General features: G+C 45.4%; 1 protein-coding gene across 3 annotated transcripts in view; it reads left to right on the top strand.

Moving 5' to 3' along the window:
• LOC112262382 (neuronal membrane glycoprotein M6-a) overlaps positions 1-21,713 on the top strand; it is a 97,423-nt gene that overhangs the window by 34,897 nt on the left and 40,813 nt on the right. The window contains exon 1 of one of the 3 annotated variants that reach the window (XM_042329698.1): positions 1,960-2,258. The exons of 1 other annotated variant lie outside the window; for it this stretch is intronic. In XM_042329698.1, the coding sequence (XP_042185632.1) occupies positions 2,222-2,258 (37 nt within the window). In that variant the 5' untranslated portion in view covers positions 1,960-2,221. Of the gene's footprint in view, positions 1-1,959; positions 2,259-21,713 lie in introns of those variants that run through there. One more of the 3 variants, XM_042329696.1, reaches the window with a different exon arrangement.

The raw sequence follows: 21,713 nt of genomic DNA, 5'->3' as shown, positions 1-21,713 counted from the left end.
CATCATTCTATATGTGATTCTCACATTCTATATCTATTCTCATGTATTGTGATTCTCACATTCTATTCTATATTCTATATGTATTGTGATTCTCACCATTCTATATGTATTTGATTCTATATTCTATATGTATTGTGATTCTCATCATTCTATTACGATTCTCACCATTCTATATGTATTGTGATTCTCATCATTCTATATGTATTGTGATTCTCATCATTCTATATGTATTGTGATTCTCATCATTCTATATGTACTGTGATTCTCACCATTCTATATGTATTGTGATTCTCATCATTCTATATGTATTGTGATTCTCATCATTCTATATGTATTGTGATTCCCACCATTCTATATGTATTGTGATTCTCACCATTCTATATGTATTGTGATTCTCATCATTCTATATGTATTGTGATTCTCATCATTCTATATGTATTGTGATTCTCATCATTCTATATGTATTGTGATTCTCATCATTCTATATGTATTGTGATTCTCATCATTCTATATGTATTGTGATTCTCATCATTCTATATGTATTGTGATTCTCATCATTCTATATGTATTGTGATTCTCATCATTCTATATGTATTGTGATTCTCATCATTCTATATGTATTACGATTCTCATCATTCTATATGTATTGTGATTCTCATCATTCTATATGTATTACGATTGTCATCATTCTATATGTATTGTGATTCTCATCATTCTATATGTATTGTGATTCTCATCATTCTATATGTACTGTGATTCTCATCATTCTACATGTACTGTGATTCTCACCATTCTATATGTATTGGGATTTGATACTGCGATTTTATTGTGATTTTGTTGTTGTTCCAAACATATTGCTCACTATTATGACTGCTGCAGAGAGACAGGGGAGACCATGGATCAGTCATGGAAATAAACATGCTGAAAACACGTTGGCTCACTTTTGAAGAAGAAGATGGAGAACAAGCTATAGGTGGGAAAATACCAGAGTTTTGGCGCAGGTACGGCCGACTAGCGCTAGCAACAACAAAAAAGTCTCATCAATACTTGGACTCAAAGTATCGATATAATATTGTCCGAAATAATATTGCGATATGTAATTGTATCGATTTTTTCCCCCCTATCACTAGTGTGTATGTGTGTGTGCGTCTGCATGTGTGCGATTGTGCATGTGTGCGATTGTGCGTGCTCGCTATTTGTCATTGAGAAAAGGGTTCCTTGAGAGCCATAGCGCCGTATATATCGTTGTGACAACACACAGACATACTGCCATCTAAGCCCGACACAGCAATGAAAAAAACATCTATCCTCTACCTTTCACTAGTCAGTGCAGCATAACTTAACCACAGGCTGACTGGCGGGCTCTTCCATTTACTCTAAAAAAACAGGGGTGTTTGGTGGGGGAGGAGAGTGAGAGGGAGAGTGGCTGTTGGGCTGGTTACACCCCTCCATCTGCTCACAGTGTGCCGGGCTGCTGCTGCTTCCACCATCCTGCGTCTAATACAAACCCTTAGTCCCTTGTTTTTATGGCTGAACACCTGCTTATGTCTTTCTCCTTGTAGCGAGCCCATTCCTCCTATTCTGTCATTCCAGTTCAGCAGTATTGTTCCCAATTTCCATTTAAAGAAACTCACAAGGAAGCAGAGTTTCTCCTTGCATTCCTCCTGGACTCAGTCTCTCCTTTACACCACTTCCTTCAAAAACATGGTTATTCATGTTTTTGCTTAAGACATTTCAAGGGAAGGGGAGTTTGATCTCTCCTCTCCCAGTCCAGTTATGTGCTTCCTGGTGTTGTAGTGTCTAGTAATGGACAGGAGGAGTTGATCATCATCAGAAGAACAGAAGGAATGAGACCAGGGGCTGCCGCGCTCTGAGAGAGAGAGAGAGAGAGAGAGAGAGATACGGATGTGAGAGCTGAATAAGAGGGAGGCGTGTGAGTGCCAGAGAGAGTAGTGAGAGAGGGGTGTGAGTGCCAGAGAGAGTAGCGAGGGAGGGGTGTGAGTGAGAGTTTGAGAGAGGCGGCACAACACTGAGAGCGGACTTCCCTAGGAGCTGCTCACTGCTACAACGCCACAACTCACAGCTAGGGGACAAAACACACCCCAACACACACTCACACTGTACACACACCCAGCCGAGAGGAGGCTTTATCCACTTCTGACCGAGAGGCTTTGTGAAATTTCCGTGTATTGAAATCGAAGTGGACACAAACCCAGTCACAATGGAAGAGAATATGGAAGAAGGACAGAATTCAAAAGGTACGGTGTAAAATATATATATATTTTTTTAATGTAAATATCTCGGAGCTAATCCATGTTCCCTTTGTGCTGCTGCTGCTGCAACTGTATGTACTGTATGCCGATGTTACACACTCTCTCTTTGACACAGACGTGTATTTGGATGCTGCCAAGCAGAGAATAAGCTACTGATGCAGACAAAGAAACACATGGATTGTAATTACTTGAGTGTTTTTGGGAGATTTTTTCCCGTTATTATTGATTGTCATCATCGTTCAGAGCTCATTTGAATTGCGCTGGTTTTTATTGTGATTTGAGCGATGCTGTTTTGAAAGGTGGAGGGAGGGGAGGGTGGAGGGAGGGAGAGAGAAGGAGGCGGGTGTTTGTTGAGTGGTTGATTGGAGGGGGGGGGGTCCGTGGGAATTGTCTTGTCTTTTGCTTGAACGCTTGTCTTGACGGCTCACAAGAGACAGCAGAGAAGTGAATTGACTTCCCTCCATCCCTCCCTCCTTCTCTCACTCTCTCTATTTTCCCCCGGGTATGGCAACAATGCGGCCATTACTTTGCTATCTAAGCTCAAATCATCTCAAATCAGATTAGCGCGCCTGTCTGTCCTCCTGACCCTTTGACCCAGTAACAGTTGTTTGTTTAGTGGCGGGGTTGCTGCATGGCTGCTGTTCCATTTATCTCATTTAACGGCACTGTGCTGGAGGATGGGCGGGTGTTGTCTTGTCGAGGGGGATCAACAGAACACGTATGCAGCGCTAGCTAAGACTATATACCCATTATGAATAAAACATGTGAATGCATGGTCTGTTATGGAGATGGAATGAACATTTGGGACTGTTTTTATAGATGACGCACACTCTTAGCCAATCTGAGCAAAGCATGGGGAGCCGTCTTTATCCCAAGCAGATGCTTCCCTTCCCCTCCCTCTCCTCCCCTCCCCTTTGCCTCCTCGCCCACGCCGCTTTCACATACACAATTTACACATATGAACCACATACCCCCGCCCCGTCACTAAAAACAGGTTACAAAAGGTAACACGTGGGGTTGGAGTGTAGAGAGAGAGACAGAGGGGGAGAGAGACAGCGATAACCTTCCATAACAAAGTCATCACCTACAGAGAGATGAACCTGGAGAAGAGTCCCCTAAGCAAGCTGGTCCTGGGGCTCTGTTCACAAACACAAACAGACCCCACAGAGCCCCAGGACAGCGACACAGAGAAAACAAAAAAGATAATTACTTGACACATGGGAAAGAATTAACAAAAAAAAACAGCGCAAACTAGCATGCTATTTGGTCCTAAACAGAGAGTACACAGTGGCAGAATACCTGACCACTGTAACTGACCCCAAATTAAGGAAAGCTTTGACTATGTACAGACTCAGTGAGCATAGCCTTGCTATTGAGAGAGGCCGCCGTAGGCAGACATGGCTCTCAAGATGTGCACACTGCCCACAAAATGAGGTGGAAACTGAGCTGCACTTCCTAACCTCCTGCCAAATGTATGACCATATTAGAGACACATACTTCCTTCAGATTACACAGATCCACAAAGAATTCGAAAACAAATCCAATTTTGATAAACTCCCATATCTACTGGGTGAAATACCACAGTGTACCATCACAGCAGCAAGATTTGTGACCTGTTGCCACAAGAAAAGGTCAACCAGAAGAACAAACACCATTGTAAATACAACACATATGTATGTTTATTTATTGTCCCTTTAGTACTTAAACTATTTGCACATCGTTACAACACTGTATATATACGTAATATAACATTTGAAATGTCTTTATTCTTTTGGGACTTGTGTGAGTGTAATGTTTACTGTTCACTTTTCATTGTTTGTTTCACTTTTGTTTATCCATTTCAGTTGCTTTGGCAATGTAAACATATGCCAATAAAGCCCCTTGAATAATTTGAGAATGAGAAAGAGGGAGTGAGAGAGGGGGAAGGGAGAGAGAGAGAGAGAGAGAGGGAGGGAGAGAGAGAGCGAGCGAGAGAGAAGGAAAGAGAAAGGGGGGGTAGGGGGAGAGAGAGAGTGAGGGAGAGAAGGTTCCCTGCCATAGTCATTGTCCTCCCAGTGGTCCCTGGCGTGTATTTAAGTCACTGTTCTGCTGCCCGCTCATTAGTCCTGACCCACTTCTGAAATAGAGAGAGAGAGCATAAAGAGGGAGATGGAGAGAGAGAGAGCGTAAAGAGGGAGATGGAGGGGGAGAGAGAGAGAGAGCGTAAAGAGGAAGATGGAGGGGGAGAGAGAGATAGCGTAAAGAGGGAGATGGAGGGGGAGAGAGAGAGAGAGAGAGCGAGCGAGAGAGAAGGAAAGAGAAAGAGGGGGATAGGAGTGAGGGAGAGGTTCCCTGCCATAGTCATTGTCCTCCCAGTGGTCCCTGGCGTGTATTTAAGTCACTGTTCTGCTGCCCGCTCATTAGTCCTGACCCACTTCTGAAATAGAGAGAGAGAGCATAAAGAGGGAGATAGAGAGAGAGAGAGCGTAAGGAGGGAGATGGAGGGAGAGAGAGAGAGAGCATAAAGAGGGAGATGGAGAGAGAGAGAGAGAGAGAGAGCGTAAGGAGGGAGATGGAGGGAGAGAGAGAGAGACAGCGTAAAGAGGGAGATGGAGGGGGAGAGAGAGAGAGTAAGGAGGGAGATGGAGAGAGAGAGAGAGACAGCGTAAAGAGGAGATGGAGAGGCAGCGAGAGAGAGCGTAAAGAGGGAGATGGAGAGGAGAGAGAGAGCGTAAAGAAGGAGATGGAGGTAGAGAGAGAAGAAAACAGGACAGCTAAACATATCATTTTGTTTTTGTAGACCCCATAATCTTTTTTTTTCACTGTCTCTCATTCTCTGTCTCTGGAGGGGCTCTCTCCATCCCTTCTCTCTGTATCTGTCTCTCTATGGATCCCTTCTCTCTCTGTCTCTGTCTCTCTAGATGGAGGTCCATCCCTTCTCTCTCAGTCTCTGTCTTAAACATATCATCCCTTTCTCTTTCTGTCTCTCTACCCCTCTCTCCATCCCTTTTTCTCTGTCTCTCTACCGTCTCTCATCCCTTCTCTCTCTGTCTCTGTCTCTCTACCTCTCTCCATCCCCTCTCTCTCTCTGTCTCTCTACCGCTCTCTCTCTATGTCTTCTCTCTCTGTCTCTGTCTCTCTACCGCTCTCTCCATCCCTTTCTCTCTGTCTCTGTCTCTCTACCTCTCTCCATCCCTTCTCTCTCTGTCTCTGTCTCTCTACCGCTCTCTCTCCATGTCTTCTCTCTCTGTCTCTGTCTCTCTACCGCTCTCTCTCCATCCCTTCTCTCTCTGTCTCTGTCTCTCTACCGCTCTCTCTCCATCCCTTCTCTCTCTGTCTCTGTCTCTCTACCTCTCTCCATCCCTTCTCTCTCTGTCTCTGTCTCTCTACCGCTCTCTCTCCATCCCTTCTCTCTCTGTCTCTGTCTCTCTACCGCTCTCTCTCCATCCCTTCTCTCTCTGTCTCTGTCTCTCTACCGCTCTCTCTCCATCCCTTCTCTCTCTGTCTCTGTCTCTCTACCTCTCTCCATCCCCTCTCTCTCTGTCTCTGTCTCTCTACCGCTCTCTCTCTATGTCTTCTCTCTCTGTCTCTGTCTCTCTACCGCTCTCTCTCCATCCCTTCTCTCTCTGTCTCTGTCTCTCTACCACTCTCTCTCTATCTCTTCTCTCTCTGTCTCTGTCTCTCTACCGCTCTCTCTATCTCTTCTCTCTCTGTCTCTGTCTCTCTACCGCTCTCTCTCCATCCCTTCTCTCTCTGTCTCTGTCTCTCTACCGCTCTCTCTCCATCCCTTCTCTCTCTGTCTCTGTCTCTCTACCGCTCTCTCTCTATCTCTTCTCTCTCTCGCTCTCAATTCAATTCAAGGAGCTTTATTTGAATGGGAAACATATGTTAACAACTCTGCCTCTTTCTCTCTCTCTCTCTCTCTCTCTGTCTCTCTCTGTCTCTCTGTCTCTCTGTCTCTCTCTCTCTCTCTCTCTCTCTCTCTCTCTCTCTCTCTCTCTCTCTCTCTCTCTCTCTCTCCCTCTCTCCCTCTCTTCCAATGCCAAAATAACTACACCCATATGGCGATGGTTCTCTATGTGACCAAATCCAAAATGTGCCCAGTTTGTCAGCAACAGCAACAGAGTCTATGTTTACCTTTGCTCCGGAGAATCTTCAACAGCTGAACTCAAACCATTTGAAGTTCCCAGTTCAATAGGTTGTTTCCCTGCATGTCATCTCTTCATTACCATACTCTCTAGAGTCTAAAGAGTCAGGTGCTGAAAGCAGAGGGTCTGTGACTATTTGTCCAGGCAGTTGTTGCTTTCTTGAGATAATAATGAATGCCTTGGGGTGTTGAATAGCAGAATACTGATAGCCTCTCTCTCTCTCTCTCTCTCTCTCTCTCTCTCTCTCTCTCTCTCTCTCTCTCTCTCTCTCTCTCTATGCGGCTGCCGGTCTCCTATACTTCATTGCGGCATGCTTGGCTAACCACAAATATAGCCAAACCCACAGACAGGAATGATCAATGCAAATCGCTTTAGCAGGCAAAGGGAAGGGACAATTGGAGGGAGAGGGCAAGGGATGACAGAAGAAGAGATGGAGGGAGGGAGGTAGCTGGGTGAGGAGAGATGTGCTGTGGAGAAACAAAACGACAGCGATGGTGGTGACGACAGAGTGATGGGAGGTGCTCTTTCACTCTCTCTCTCGCTCTCTCTCTGATGGATGGAGGGATGTTGTTTTGGAGAAAGGAGGAGGGATAGCGGGAGTGGGTTTGAAGAAGGAAGGATGGAGATTAACAAGGTAATGGTGTTGATTTTTGAGGAAGCAAATACCTCCTACCCATATATCAACGTGGCAGCACACACTTACACAGACATTAATCACTGTATACACACACACACACACACACACACACACACACACACACACACACACACACACACACACACACACACACACACACACACACACACACACACACACACACACACACAAACATATCTGGTCTCCCCAAACACTTAGATTTAGAAATACAGAGCATTAGGCAGTACTGTTGGGGGGGGGGAGCATCACGGGCAGCTGTGGTCATAAAGTAGGCTCATAACGGTGATGACGGTACTGACGAACATGGTGATGATTCTGATGGCGTTATGGTGTTGATTATGGGGACGGTGATGCTGAATGTTATGATGATGACTGGTTGTGACTAAAGTGCTATTTGTTGACTAAAAACTCCTGCCTGGTTTCAATAAACTATTCCCTGTCATCCTCAACCATCTCCAATCTCTTGTGGATTGTATCAGGAAGTACAGCACTTCCACATTGTAAAGCATTCATAGCTTAGAAAATGGAGGGCTTATAATATAATTCAATTAGAATCAAGCCGGTCTCTGAGGCAGTTTGAATATTGAAGCACTATTGATTTATCTGGGCGTGATAAGCCGCAGTGGGAGTGAAATGAAATACCCAGGCTGCACTCCCCCATCTACAGCTAGCGTCATGCTGCTGTTGCTATCAACAGAACTCCGACGTAGGAATGTCTGAACATCCATCCTTAGCACTCTCTTGGAGCTCTGTAACAGAGCTGTGTGGGATTTTCGCGGCTGATAGATTTATGTTGATCAATTTGAATGACTAATTGACTCTCTTCCTTCACTTGGGGTAAAGTTATTGGATGTTGCTTGCCTTTTAGGACAGTGGAGCTTTTTTCTGTTCGTAAAAACAGTCGAGTTGAGACAACTGTTGTCACATTGCTGACTCTGGTACATAGATAATTGACTCCTGGCCCACCGTGGATTGCATCAATGATTGAGCCTGGAAATATAGTTAGAGAGTGTACTGTGCTGTGAAATGGGTGCCGAAATGACACTGATCCCCTTCAAATGGAGGTCCTGTTACAAAAATACTCTCATTCTCTATGGGTGTGGATAAAATGTTGAACCAGTGTTTTCAGTGATATAGTTCTATAGAAATCCCTCTACCGACTACAAACTCACCTTCGAGCTTGTCTAGGCTCTTTGATTACATTCTTGAGGGTCTGTGACTCAGACTGTGGGTTCCAAGATAGATATCTGAATCGACTTGATACAGTACCCGTGCAAGCCATAAGGTACAAATCACCGTCCCCTTCACCCACCAGTGGGTACTGGCTAAGAGAAAGGGATCCATAACTCTCAGTATCCAAGAGGCAGAGGGAGTTAGTGGGGCGTGGGGGTCATGCAGAGAAGGAGGCAGGCAGGGAGAGAGGGAGGGAGGCAGGGAGAGAGGGAGGGAGGCAGGGAGCAAAGGAAAGAAGCTTGTAGGGAGGCCTATGAGAGGCAGGGGGAACGGGAGGGAGGCAGAGAGGCAGGGGGAACGGGCGGGAGGCAGAGAGGCAGGGGGAACGGGAGGGAGGCAGAGACGAAGGCATGGAGGCAGAGAAGCAACTCTACCATGTTTCAGAAAAGGGTGCAGGGAGGGAGGGAGGGCAAGTCTGGGAGTAGTGTTATGTTGCTCCAGGGTGATTGCTAGCCTGGCCTTGGCACTGATAGGACCTCAGCCATAAAACTTCCTGCCTGGCTGGTCCTAGTGTAGTCTATTTAGGCCAGAAAGACCCGACCGGGGCTTCCCTCTCTTCCCTTCTGTCTGCTCCACTCCTCTCCGGCCTGCAATTATGCTAACAAGCTCTATCATTGTTCCAGCTTGAGGAGCCTGGGGACTAAAGTTCTGAGAGGAAGGTCAAGGTACCAGGGCAACGCCACCGATTACGTCCGATGAGTGTTTTGACTGGGGTCTCTGGGAAAGCGGACTTTGGCTAGCGCTGGACTGGCTATAACTGGACAATAGTTCCTCTTACAGTCTTCTGGAATTTTTTGTTGTTTGCTTGTATTATGGAGCAGAATTGTACTGAAGTCAAGCAACTGTTTTGTTGTGCTCTGTTCAGATGGGTACGATTGCTTACCTTCAAGGCCTCTGTTGATTAGCTTAAACTACCAGACTGTATGTTCCCCAGGGCGCCACTGTATAACCCCATTGTTAGGCTAAATGACGTGTGACACCAAGGTCATGGGTTCAAAACCCAGCCAGGAATACAGTCATTGGTTGACATTACATCAACCCTTACTGTCATTTAGTAAACATCAACTGATTATGACACATTTAACATGCAGCTTGGAGTAAATTACTCTGTGTGTACTGTCAATCTAGAGCACAGTAGAACATGCTAGAAGTGCATACTCAATCTAGCGGGACAGGGTTATAGTCCTTGGACTTTGATAGTGCACAGTGACAGACAATAACATCTATCGATTGGTGCAATGTCAGTGGTGTTTCAGGCTAATAGCAATGATCTAGCCTGAGATCCCATTGTCCTTGCGACCGGTAGCCTACATTGCGCCACCTATTTGTGTTGAGAATCGTTGTTTCACAATGATCGCTTTACGGTCGAATTTTCATGCCACTGGCCAGTTCTAAAAGGACCCTCTTTAAATGTACAATGGAAATTGTCCCCCTGGGGTGAAAATGGGAATGCTTGGCCTTTTTGTTTTTGGAGCAGAGCATTATTCAAGTCAAGTCACGTTTCATTATGCAGACAGACAGACAGCCAGGCAGCAAACTCGGGCTATATTGTACATTGTCAGTCTTTTGCAAGGGAACAGGAAAGCACCATAAATGCCATCTCCCTAGCAAGGCCACTAAAGATGTGTATACAACCAATGAAATGTGATTTCATTTCATTAGCAGAGCCATCAGCAGTGCTGCGGTGTCTTGCAGGATGGACTCCATAAAGAGACACTTTGCTTAATGCTGTTGCCGAGTGCTCCTGGTTTACGATGCTGCCTGTGCCGGTACTGACACAGAGGCTAATGAATGACCTCTAATTACAGTGCAGTTAGTGCCAGCGCCATCATTTAGCACTTCCTGTTTGTCCCCCCTGCAAGTGAACATGAATCAAACCCTGTTAGTAACACTATAGCAGGACACAGACATGGACACTTCTCATTCCCCAATGTCACGCTGGTGTTAGGAGATGGTTGTGGAATTGGTGGCTTAAAGTGAGACCAGAGGGGATTGAGTATAATGATGGGGAGGAGGATGATGTTGAGGAGGGGGGAAGGGAGGGAAGGGAAAGGGGAAACCTAGTCAGTTGCACAACTGCATGCGTTCGACCAAAATGTGTCTTAGAGGATGATGGTGCAGCGAGACTCTTCTAATGCAGGTGAGAATACACGATGAGGTCGCAGTGATACATCGTTCCGAGCTGTCAGACTCCCAGCGTAATGACTGCAGAGGTAGTGAGCGCAGTGTACCATGTCCACAGACGGAGACACTTCAGAATTTAAGATGAAGCACAGGGCCAGAAGGGAGAGGTCAGGGTTCAAAACGCTGCGTCTGTTGTTGTGTCAGCTGCTCTTGAGGGAAGCACCCAGGCACTTAACCCCTGTGTTTCATTACGAGCCCTCGCTGACGTCGTAAAAATAGACCTTTTTATTTATTGTTATGCCTCTTTTGGTTGATCGCAGCCACAGACCTCATGTATTATGGAAGACGTGTGGAAAGCTTGCTGTTGGATTGCTGGACTGGTAAAGGGTTGCCACGGGCACCGATGTCTGTTTCCAGCCATGGGTGTTTCGTCCAAAGACGATTCTCTTTACCACAGTTGCTAGAGAGATCCGCTTTGTTACTGTCAGCTCTCGGGGGTGACGTGGTAGTGAAACTATCTATCTAAAAGCCTTTGAGCAAATGGAAGGTAGCGTTTCAAAGGGAAGAGAGACATATGAGCGTGAAAGACGTTCCACTTGATGAAAGACTGCGTTCCTCTTGCTGTGCGGGTATACATTAAATGAGTTTATTGCTGTGAAGCCTGGAATGCAATTGGCATGCAGTTGGGAACCTACCAGTTGAAATGTATAGGATGCGGATATCTTTTCCCCTCTCTCACAGTGATGTGATGACAACCTACAGTCCCTAATGCCCTGCTTAGTGAACGTATGGGGTGATTACAGGGTATCTGTTACTGGAGGGCATCACTTACTCTGCTCTCACAGAAACGCTATACACCGCTATTGATTATAGTAGCATCCCCAACACTTAGCCCAAAGTTACATTATTCATTTTTTTGAGCACATTTTATTTTAAAATATTTTCACTTTTTTTATTGCTGGACATAGAAGACAGTAAATACACCAGGAAATCAGCTCCAAGTGGTTTTAATGTTGGAAATCTGTACCCAAGTATTCCCACGCATGACAGAGAGACACGTGTAAGCAAGGTTTGAAATGATTATGCTTTCGTCCAATATTACATCTGTTTGGGCTTCTTGCAGTCAATTTGCAGTCTATAATTTATTTGTAATTATGTTCCGGCCCCAGACCATCCGCTCAAGAAAATAAATCGGCCTGCGGCTAAATCGAATTGATCCCTGACCAGCTTTAATACTCCCAGTGACATATAGTATGAGACCCAGGTTTATTCGTGCTTATAACAAGTGATACAATAATAATGCATTAAACAGGTGAGCTTTAAGTAAAGTCTTACCCAAAAAGCATACAGGTGTTTGATTTATTTGATTTAACGTTTATTTACCATGAGAGGTTAAAGGTAATGGATATTAGGTTAAGCTGACCCGGAATTTAAGCTAGTGAACAAATAATGCATTTACCATGAGAGGTTAAAGGTAATGGATATTAGGTTAAGCTGACCCGGAATTTAAGCTAGTGAACAAATAATACATTTACCATGAGTCATCCTGTGGGAAATGGTACTATGGAATAATGCATTTGACAACACGCAAAAGAAGACAGAGCTGCTTTTCAGCTCCCCAAAATGGCCACTTTCCCCACACAGCAAGTTAATTGAGCAACACTACGTGGAAGAGAGGACAGTGGCGCTTCTAAATTGTAGACAAAGACCCTAATCTGATGCAACCCAATAACAGGATGTGCTTTATACCATGATGCTATTGTTAGCGATAGCTTTAAGTTATTTATACTTTAGGTTAACCTGTTCCTATCCTGTTAGCAGTTAGCCCAGATTCTGTTTAGGCTACAGATGTAGGATCTTTGTTTGAGCCCGTTTGCTACAGCAGGAAAATAATCCTGCAGCAACAGGAAATGTGGATTATAATACATTTTTCGTTATGGCAAATCAAATTTGAAATTTCAAGAAGTGGAAACTTTAGACGCCTCTAATACACTACAAGTTTGCATTTCCTGCATCGCAGGAAGATCCTACACCTGTGCATAAACTATAGCTAATGGTGCTTATTGACAGACATCCCTGACGCAGGACTTTTCCAGTGAAGTACCCTTCATGTAGAGGGGCTTTTGAGGGATAGCTTCCTGTGAAATGGCAGCTTGCCTGCCAGTAGCCTGTGTCGTTTAGTTCTGTCAGGACTTAGCTTGTATAGCAGTTGTGGGATTCAAATCAGATTTGATTTGTCACATGTGCAAATACAACAGGTGTAGACCTTACAGTGAAATGCTTACTAACCAACAATGCTTTAAGAAGTTAAGAAGAAAAACGTGTTCAGTAAAAAAAATAGATAAGTTAAAAAAAGAAAGAAAATAAAAGTAACTAATTATTAAACAGCAGCAATAAAATAACAATAAGCAAGGCTATATACAGTACAAGGGGTACCAGTACAGAGTCAATGTGCAGGGGCACCGGTTAGTCGAGGTAATTGAGGTAATATGTACATGTCGGTAGAGTTAAAGTGACCATGCATAGATAATAAACAGAGAGTAGCAGCAGCAGGAAAGAGGAGTCTGGGTAGCCCTTTGATTAGCTGTTTAGGAGTCTAATGGCTTGGGGGTAGAAGCTGTTTAGAAGCCTCGTGGACCTAGACTTGGCGCTCCGGTACTGCTTGCCATGCGGTAGCAGAAAGAACAGTCTATGTCTAAGGTAGCTGGAGTCTTTGACAATTGTTAGGGCCTTCCTCTGACACCGCCTGGTATAAAGGTCCTGGATGGCGGGAAGCTTGGCCCCAGTGATGTACTAGGCCATACAAACTACCCTCTGTAGTGCCTTGCGATCGGCGGCTGAGCAGTTGCTATACCAGGCAGTGATGCAACCAGTCAGGATGCTCTCGATGGTGCAGCTGTAGAACCTTTTGAGGATTTGAGGACCCATGCCAAATCTTTTCAGTCTCCTGAGGGGAAATAGGCTCTGTCGTGCCCTCTTCACGACTGTCTTAGTGTGTATGGACCATGATAGTTTGTTGGTGATGTGGACACCAACGAACTTGAAGTTCTCAACCTGCTCCGCTGCAGCCACGTCGATTAGAATGAGGGCGTGCTCGGTCCTCCTTTTCTTGTCGTCCACAATCATCTTTGTTGTCTTGATCACGTTGAGGGAGAGGTTCTTGTCCTGGCACCACACGGCCAGGTCTCTGACCTCCTCCCTATAGGCTGTCTCATCGTTGTTGGTGATCAGGCCTACAAATGTTGTGTCATCTGCAAATTTGATGCTGGTGTTGAAATCGTGCCTGGCCCTGCAGTCATGAGTGAACAGGGAGTACAGGAGGGGACTGAGCACGCACCCCTGATGGGCCCCCGTGTTGAGGTTCAGTGTGGCAGATGTTTTGTTATCTACCCTTAGCACCTGGGGGTGGCCCGTCAGGAAGTCAAGGATCCAGTTGCAGAGGGAGGTGTTTAGTCCCAGGGTCCTTAGCTTAGTGATGAGTTTTGAGGGCACTATGGTGTTGAATGCTGAGCTGTAGTCAATGAATAGCATTCTCACGTAGGTTTTCCCTTTGTCCAGGTGGGAAAGGTTAGTGTGTAGTGTAATAGAGATTGCATCATCTGTGGATCTTTTGGTGCGGTATGCAAATTGTAGTTGGTCTAGGGTTTCTGGGATGATGGTGTTGATGTGAGCCATGACCAGCCTTTCAAAGCACTTCATGGCTACAGACGTGAGTGCTACGGGATTGGTTGGTCATATAGCCACAGAGCAATCCAGTTGGGTTGTTGTGGAAACAGCTTGGTGATGCTGTGAGCTTGTTGTGGTACAGTCAGGATGTCTATGTGTTTATTTCCATCACTGTAGCCTGTCTATAGGCTACATGAGGATCAAATACTGTATGGCCATGGAGATCCTATGCAATTCTATATGTAATTCTATGTGAATGGCTAATGGCCGTATTGCAGAGACAAAATGAAACATCTCTGCAGTCAAACTGTGTACGTCACCACACATTCAGAAACGTTTATCTTTCTCCACCAGGCTCAAAGCAGTTAGTTTCTCATCCAAATCTTCTAGATTTCAATTTTCGTTGACCGCCAAAAAAACACAATGGGTTAAGACGTACATCACCATGGCAGGGCGTTTTAAATGAACCTTTCCTTGGTACGTGAAGCGGCTTTAATATCACCCGGTCCCCCCCCCTCCTCCACTGTATCCTCTTTGTATTAATATGAGTCTGTCTCTTAGCAACCGGATGATTGACAGTTGAGGATTGCTTTTAGCGGCGGGGGGAGATGCTGTCAGCTAGAATCATACGCTCCCACTACAAAGACAATTATAGTCCAGGTCTTTTGTTTTCATTCACCTTGTGTAGATTCAATCCTTTGCTGTTTGACATGGAGGGATGGTCATCGTATTAGGTGTTCAGATCAACAGCTTTTTGTTTGTATTCATCGTTACATTTTAGCAGTGACGTTTGAGACAATTATTGACAAAAGAACTTAGATTATTATGGTTTGATTGTTTGTTTTGTGATTTTGGTTAGTTCTCTCTGTGTGTGGTGTGAGATGTTTTGATGTGTCGTTTTTACACACACACACACACACACACACACACACACACACACACACACACACACACACACACACACACACACACACACACACACACACACACACATCAACACACACACACACATGTGCACACGCAAATACACACCCACACACAGTTTTAGTATCCTTGTGGGAATCAGACAATGTATTCCCTTTCAAAATCGTTTTTTCCTTAACCCCAAACTTAAACCTTAACCCTAGCCCTTAACCTAGCCCTAACCATCAACCTAACCTCTAACCCCTAACCTTAATTCTAACCCTAACCCTAATTTGAACCCTAAACCTATCCCCTAAGCCTAAAATAGCATTTTTCCTTGTCGTACCGGCGAAATGTCCCCACTTGGATAGTTAAACAAACACACATACACACACACACACACACACACACACACACACACACACACACACACACACACACACACACACACACACACACACACACACACACTCACACACACACACACACACACACACACACACACACACACACACACACGCCACATATTGCTTTATAAAGTCCTGAGAGCATCGATGTCTCTGGGCTTGGGTTGTGTTTTCAGTCTCACTGTCAGTGGTGGAAAAGTATTCAATTGTCATACTTGAGTAAAAGTAAAGATACCGTAATAGAAAATGACTCAAGTAAAAGTGAAAGTCACCCAGTAAAAGTCTAAGAGTATTTGGCTTTAAATATGCTTAAGTATCAAAAGTAAATGTAGTTGCTAAAATATACTTAAGTATCAAAAGTAAAAGTACAAATAATTTAAAATTCCTTATATTAAGCAAGCCAGACAGCACAAGATTATAATTATTATTATTTTTAACAGATAGCCAGGGTCACAGTCCAACACTCAGACATAATTTACAAACAAAGCATTTGTGTTTAGTGAGTCCACCAGATCAGAGGCAGTAGGGATGACCCTGGCACTGAATTGGACCATTTCTGTTCTGCTAAGCATTCAAAATGTAACGAGTACTTTTGGGTGTCAGAGATGTAAATAACTTTCTTTAGGAATGTAGGGAAGTAAAAGTAAAAGTAGTCAAAAATATAAATAGTAAAGTAGAGTGCAGATACCCCCCAAAAAGACTTAAGTAGTACTTTAAAGTATTTTTACTGAAGTACTTTATACCACTGCTCACTGTAGTGGAGGTCAGAGGAACTTTAAATAATACAATGGGAGTGTTGAAGAGGAGGAGAGAAAACACCAGACCAGGGCCAGTGAAGGCAGGAAGAATTGTTTTAGGGGAGGCTTGTAATGTAGCCAGTGACAGCTGCTATCACATACCGTTCCCCAGGCAGTACAGTGCATGACCTCTCTGGAGCATCACTCTGATTATCCTTCTGTAGAAGAGCAATACTGTGTCAAGGACCAAGAACCTGCTACAGCCAGAGGAAGAGGAGTGGCACACTGCTAGTATCAGTGCAAAAGCAAATTTCCCTCCTCCAACCCTCCTCCTCCATCCCTCCTCCTCCATCCCTCCTCCTCCATCACTCCTCCATCCCTCCTCCTCCATCCCTCCTCCTCCATCCCTCCTCCTCCATCACTCCTCCATCCCACCTCCTCCATCCCTCCTCCTCCATCCCTCCTCCATCATCACTCCTCCATCCCTCCTCCTCCATCCCTCCTCCTCCATCCCTCCTCCTCCATCACTCCTCCATCCCTCCTCCTCTATCATCACTCCTCCATCCCTCCTCCTCCATCCCTCCTCCATCACTCCTCCATCCCTCCTCCTCCATCACTCCTCCATCCCTCCTCTTCCATCTCTCCTCCATCACTCGTGAATCCCTCCTCCATCCCTTCTCCTCCATCCCTCCTCCTCCATCACTCCTCCATCCCTCCTCCTCCATCCCTCCTCCTCCATCACTCCTCCATCCCTCCTCCTCTATCATCACTCCTCCATCCCTCCTCCTCCATCCCTCCTCCATCACTCCTCCATCCCTCCTCCTCCATCACTCCTCCATCCCTCCTCTTCCATCTCTCCTCCATCACTCATGAATCCCTCCTCCATCCCTTCTCCTCCATCCCTCCTCCTCCATCACTCCTCCATCCCTCCTCCTCCATCCCTCCTCCTCCATCACTCCTCCATCCCTCCTCCTCCATCCCTACTCCATCACTCCTATCCCTCCTCCATCCCTCCTCTTCCATCTCTCTCCATCACTCATGAATCCCTCCTCCATCCCTTCTCCTCCATCCCTCCTCCTCCATCACTCCTCCATCCCTCCTCCATCATCTCCTCCATCCCTCCTCCTCCATCCCTCCTCCTCCATCCCGCATCCTCCATCACTCCTCCATCCATCCTCCTCCATCATCACTACCCATCCCTCCTCCTCCATCCCTCCTCCATCACTCCTCCTCCATCCTCCTCCATCCCTCCTCTTCCATCTCTCCTCCATCACTCGTGAATCCCTCCTCCATCCCTTCTCCTCCATCCCTCCTCCTCCATCACTCCTCCATCCCTCCTCCTCCATCCCTCCTCCTCCATCACTCCTCCATCCCTCCTCCTCCATCCCTCCTCCTCCATCCCTCCTCCTCCATCACTCCTCCATCATTCCTCCATCCCTCCTCATTCCTCCTCCATCCCTCCTCCTCCATCACTCCTCCATCCCTCCTCATCCCTCCTCCTCCATCCATCCTCCATCACTCCCCCATCCCTCCTCCATCACTCATCATCACTTCTCACTGTGTCCATGACTCACTGCTTTATACAACAGCATACATTATGGATGAGACACAAACGGATGCCTAAAAGTCTCAATCCGTAGAGCTATCAATTGAAAATCCACCTCTGGATCTCCTGCCTGCCACAAGACAGTGTTAGCCAAACTGGGCTAAAGCCAATGGGTTGGCTTGGGGAGCTAACACAAGTGTTCAGGTACCAGGCAAAGTTACTCATCACTGTTACACACTGTAGTTGATCTGAGTCCTATGAGACGTCACATGCCTTGGATGCAGGACTATATATCGAGTGAACATCTGTAAACCCTGGCACGGATTCCTCGTGCATCTCTCTGCACTGCACAGTGTAGTGCATGTTGATAGATGGACTTTAAATCCTGCAGAAAATTCTGCTGCTGTTACAACCCTAATGTTGCTTACTACCCTTGGCTGCCAACACAGTTTTGTAATAAAGCCTAGAACCGCATTGAGCGCTTAGGTTATTTGATACTGACTTAGAGTAACATTGTAAAAACAGACACTTACAATAGGGGTAATTGGGGAAAGAAATCAAACATTCAAATCATAATAGCACAGTATTACCATTCAACCTAAGGAAAACCCATGAATTAAAACGGCGGCCATTTTGAAAAAGATAGTCGTCTCGGTGTAATAGCCTAGATAATTGGCGTCAAAAGTTATCGGGGGAATTATTGCTGTGAGGGGAGTTTTCCTTTGTGTTCTTTGTTGTTTACATGAATTAGAGACGATAACATGGTTGCCTCGTCACTAGCTGTTTTCCATGTCAGAGTTGAGTAAACACACGACAGGCACAAAGGGTTCTGTTGTTATTGTTTTTGTACAATCTGAGGCCCACTGCTTTATTGCTGTCTATTGTATGGTAATGGTCCAGGCTGGGCTGGGCTGTTTGTCATGTGACTGTCACTCCTCCCCCAGTAGCTGTTGTCTGTCTGGGCTCTAGCTCAGTCACAGGATTCAGACCCTTCTCTCTGACCTACAGGCCCATTGGGCATGTGTGTGTGTTGGGACAGCACTCTGGGTCTTATCATCAGGAGGGTTTTTGAGATGTTCATTTTCACATGGTATTTAAAAAGGCCCTCTCTCTTTCTCTTCCTCTCTCTCTGTCTCTGTCTCTCTCTGTCTGTCTCTCTCTCTCTCTCTCTCTCTCTCTCTCTCTCTCTCTCTCTCTCTCTCTCTCTCTCTCTCTCTCTCTTCCTCTCTCTCTGTCTCTGTCTCTCTGTGGCTGGTAGATGTACATCTAGCTAGCCAGATAGGCCAGCTGGACATGGTGTGAATAAGCCAGCAGGCTATAGCCAGCTGACAGCCAGAGCCCTCAGGAGTTTGGCCGTGAGACTCAACTCTCCCACCTCCCCAAGTGGGATAACACAGCATCCTCAGAGCTCGGGCCCTCCCCATCTCATGTCCTTGTTCAACCCCATTAGCCCAACCTGTCATCATAGCATGTCCTGTTCTGTATGAACGGCCTATTAAATACAAAAACCTTTGAACATCTTACTTGCCATGACGGGTGTTAATATACTGAATTAATTATATTCACCTTGTTCAGTTTGTCTGCGACAACATACAATTAAGTGGCCCATGGGGTTCTCAAAACCACAGTCCTCATATTGCTGTCATCATGCTCCAATACTGAGAAATTGGTAACCTCTCTGAACCCCAAACTCCCATTACCTTAACCATAGTCACCTAACTCCCATTACCTTAACCATAGAGTTCACCTAACTCCCATTACCTTAACCATAGAGGTCACCTAACTCCCATTACCTTAACCATAGAGATCACCTAACTCCTATTATCTTAACCACCTACAGTAAGTCCCTGTCCTCACTACACTGACCTCAGTGATCCCGACCGCCCGGTCTGTCTCCCCCTATTTTCTAGTCAGTCTACCCATCAGTCTACCCCCCCATAACACAAGCCCAATCAGTGGAAGACAAAAGAGCGTTCTAACATCCCAAAACACAGACCCCTCATTCATTCAGTCTGGCCTGTTGACGTCAGGACCAGACACAGAGTTTCTATAATGGGCTTATGGTCAGCTTGGTATTTGTTAGTGAATACCAGTAATCACCATCAGTCCCGGCTCACAAAAGACCCTCGAAAAGACACGACCAGAGCAGTGTGCCCCTTCCAAATTGCTTCTACAAATGATACCATAGCGCCTTCCTTTTATCCAACCAGTCAAGCTTCAGTCACGAATCAGCTTGGTGTGCCAAACAAGCAAAGACCTTGTCAGCCGCTGAAGAGGGCTAGCGTCCGTAGCTACCAAGGCTTACTTAATCAGACTGAATGCAGGCTCAGAAAACTGCTGGCTCAGAACTGTCTGCCGTCAATAATTGTTGAAATTCGGATTGTTATTTCGTGATTGGACACAAGAACGCCATGCAAGGGTTCTCAGTGAATAAACATAGTGTTGCCAAGTTACGGCATTGATAAAAAGGCAAACAAGGAAAAGGAAAAGCACACTGCATGTCAATGATTGGACCACATTGGACCACTGACACATTGAACCATATCATTTATACACAATAGGCTATCATTCATGTGTTGTCACGGACTCATCTTTTGAGACCGATATTGAGAATGTTAAGACATTTGGAAGGAATACTACAGTAGGCTATATTGGAGAACATTGTATTTATTGTCTCTACACCATATTGTTGTGGGCCTATCCAGCAGCAGGCTGTCTGCTGTACTCTCCCTACTGTGTAGTATAACACGTGACTGGTAGTGGATGAGTGGTAGTGGATCTGTCCTTAAAGCCGTATTAACCACTTTACACTGCTGATACCCCTCAGAGCAGGTCAACAACACCTCAGGCTCAGGCCCAAGGACTCAGATGCCAAAGCTCTCTGGGTCATCTGGGTCATCTCTCTCTCTCTCTCTCTCTCTATCTCTCTCTCTCTCTCTCTCTCTCTCTCTCCAGTTGAAGTCGAAAGTTTACATACACCTCAGCCAAATACATTTAAACTCAGTTTTTCACAATTCGTGACATTTAATCCTAGTAAAAAGTCTCTGTTTCAGGTAATTTAGGATCACCACTTTATTTTAGCAATGTGAAATGTCATAATAATATTAGAGATGATGATTTATTTCAGCTTTTATTTCATTCATCACATTCCCAGTGGGTCAGAAGTTTACATACACTCAATTGGTATTTGGTAGCATTGCCTTTAAGTTGTTTAACTTGGGTCAAACGTTTCTGGTAGCCTTCCACAAGCTTCAAAATAAGTGAGTTTTGGCCCATTCCTCCTGACAGAGCTGGTGTAACTGAGTCAGGTTTGTGTTCCTCCTTGCACCCACATACTTTTTCAGTTCTGCCCACAAATTTTCTATAAGATTGAGGTCAGGGCTTTGTGATGGCCACTCCAATACCTTGACTGTTGTCCTTAAGCTATTTTGCCACAACTTTGGAAGTATGCTTGGGGTCATTGTCCATTTGGAAGACCCATTTGAGACCAAGCTTTAATTTCCTGACTGATGTCTTGAGACGTTGCTTCAATATATCTACATACTTTTCTTTCCTCATGATGCCATCTATTTTGTGAAGTGCACCAGTCCCTCCTGCAGCAAAGCACCCCTGCAACATGATGCTGCTACCCACGTACTTCACGGTTGGGATGGTGTTCTTCGGCTTGCAAGCCTCCCCCTTTTTCCTCCAAACATAACGATGGTCATTATGGCCAAACAGTTCTATTTTTGTTTCATCAGACCAGAGGACATTTCTCCAAAAAGTATGATCTTTGTCCCCATGTGCAGTTGCAAGCCATAGTCTGGCTTTTTTATAGCGGTTTTGGAGCAGTTGCTTCTTCCTTGCTGAGCGGCCTTTCAGATTATGTCGATATAGGACTCGTTTTACTGTGGATATAGATACTTTTGTACCTGTTTCCTCCAGCATCTTCACAAGGTCCTTTGCTGTTGTTCTGGGATTGATTTGTACTTTTCGCACCAAATTACGTTCATCTCTAAGAGACAGAACTCACCTCCTTCCTGAGCGGTATGACGGCTAC

The sequence above is a fragment of the Oncorhynchus tshawytscha genome, linkage group LG11 (genome assembly GCF_018296145.1).
Source record: "Oncorhynchus tshawytscha isolate Ot180627B linkage group LG11, Otsh_v2.0, whole genome shotgun sequence".
NCBI classification, from domain to species: domain Eukaryota; kingdom Metazoa; phylum Chordata; class Actinopteri; order Salmoniformes; family Salmonidae; genus Oncorhynchus; species Oncorhynchus tshawytscha.
The sequence above is the reverse complement of the archived record's forward strand: the minus strand, read 5'-3'. Positions and strand labels throughout refer to the sequence as shown.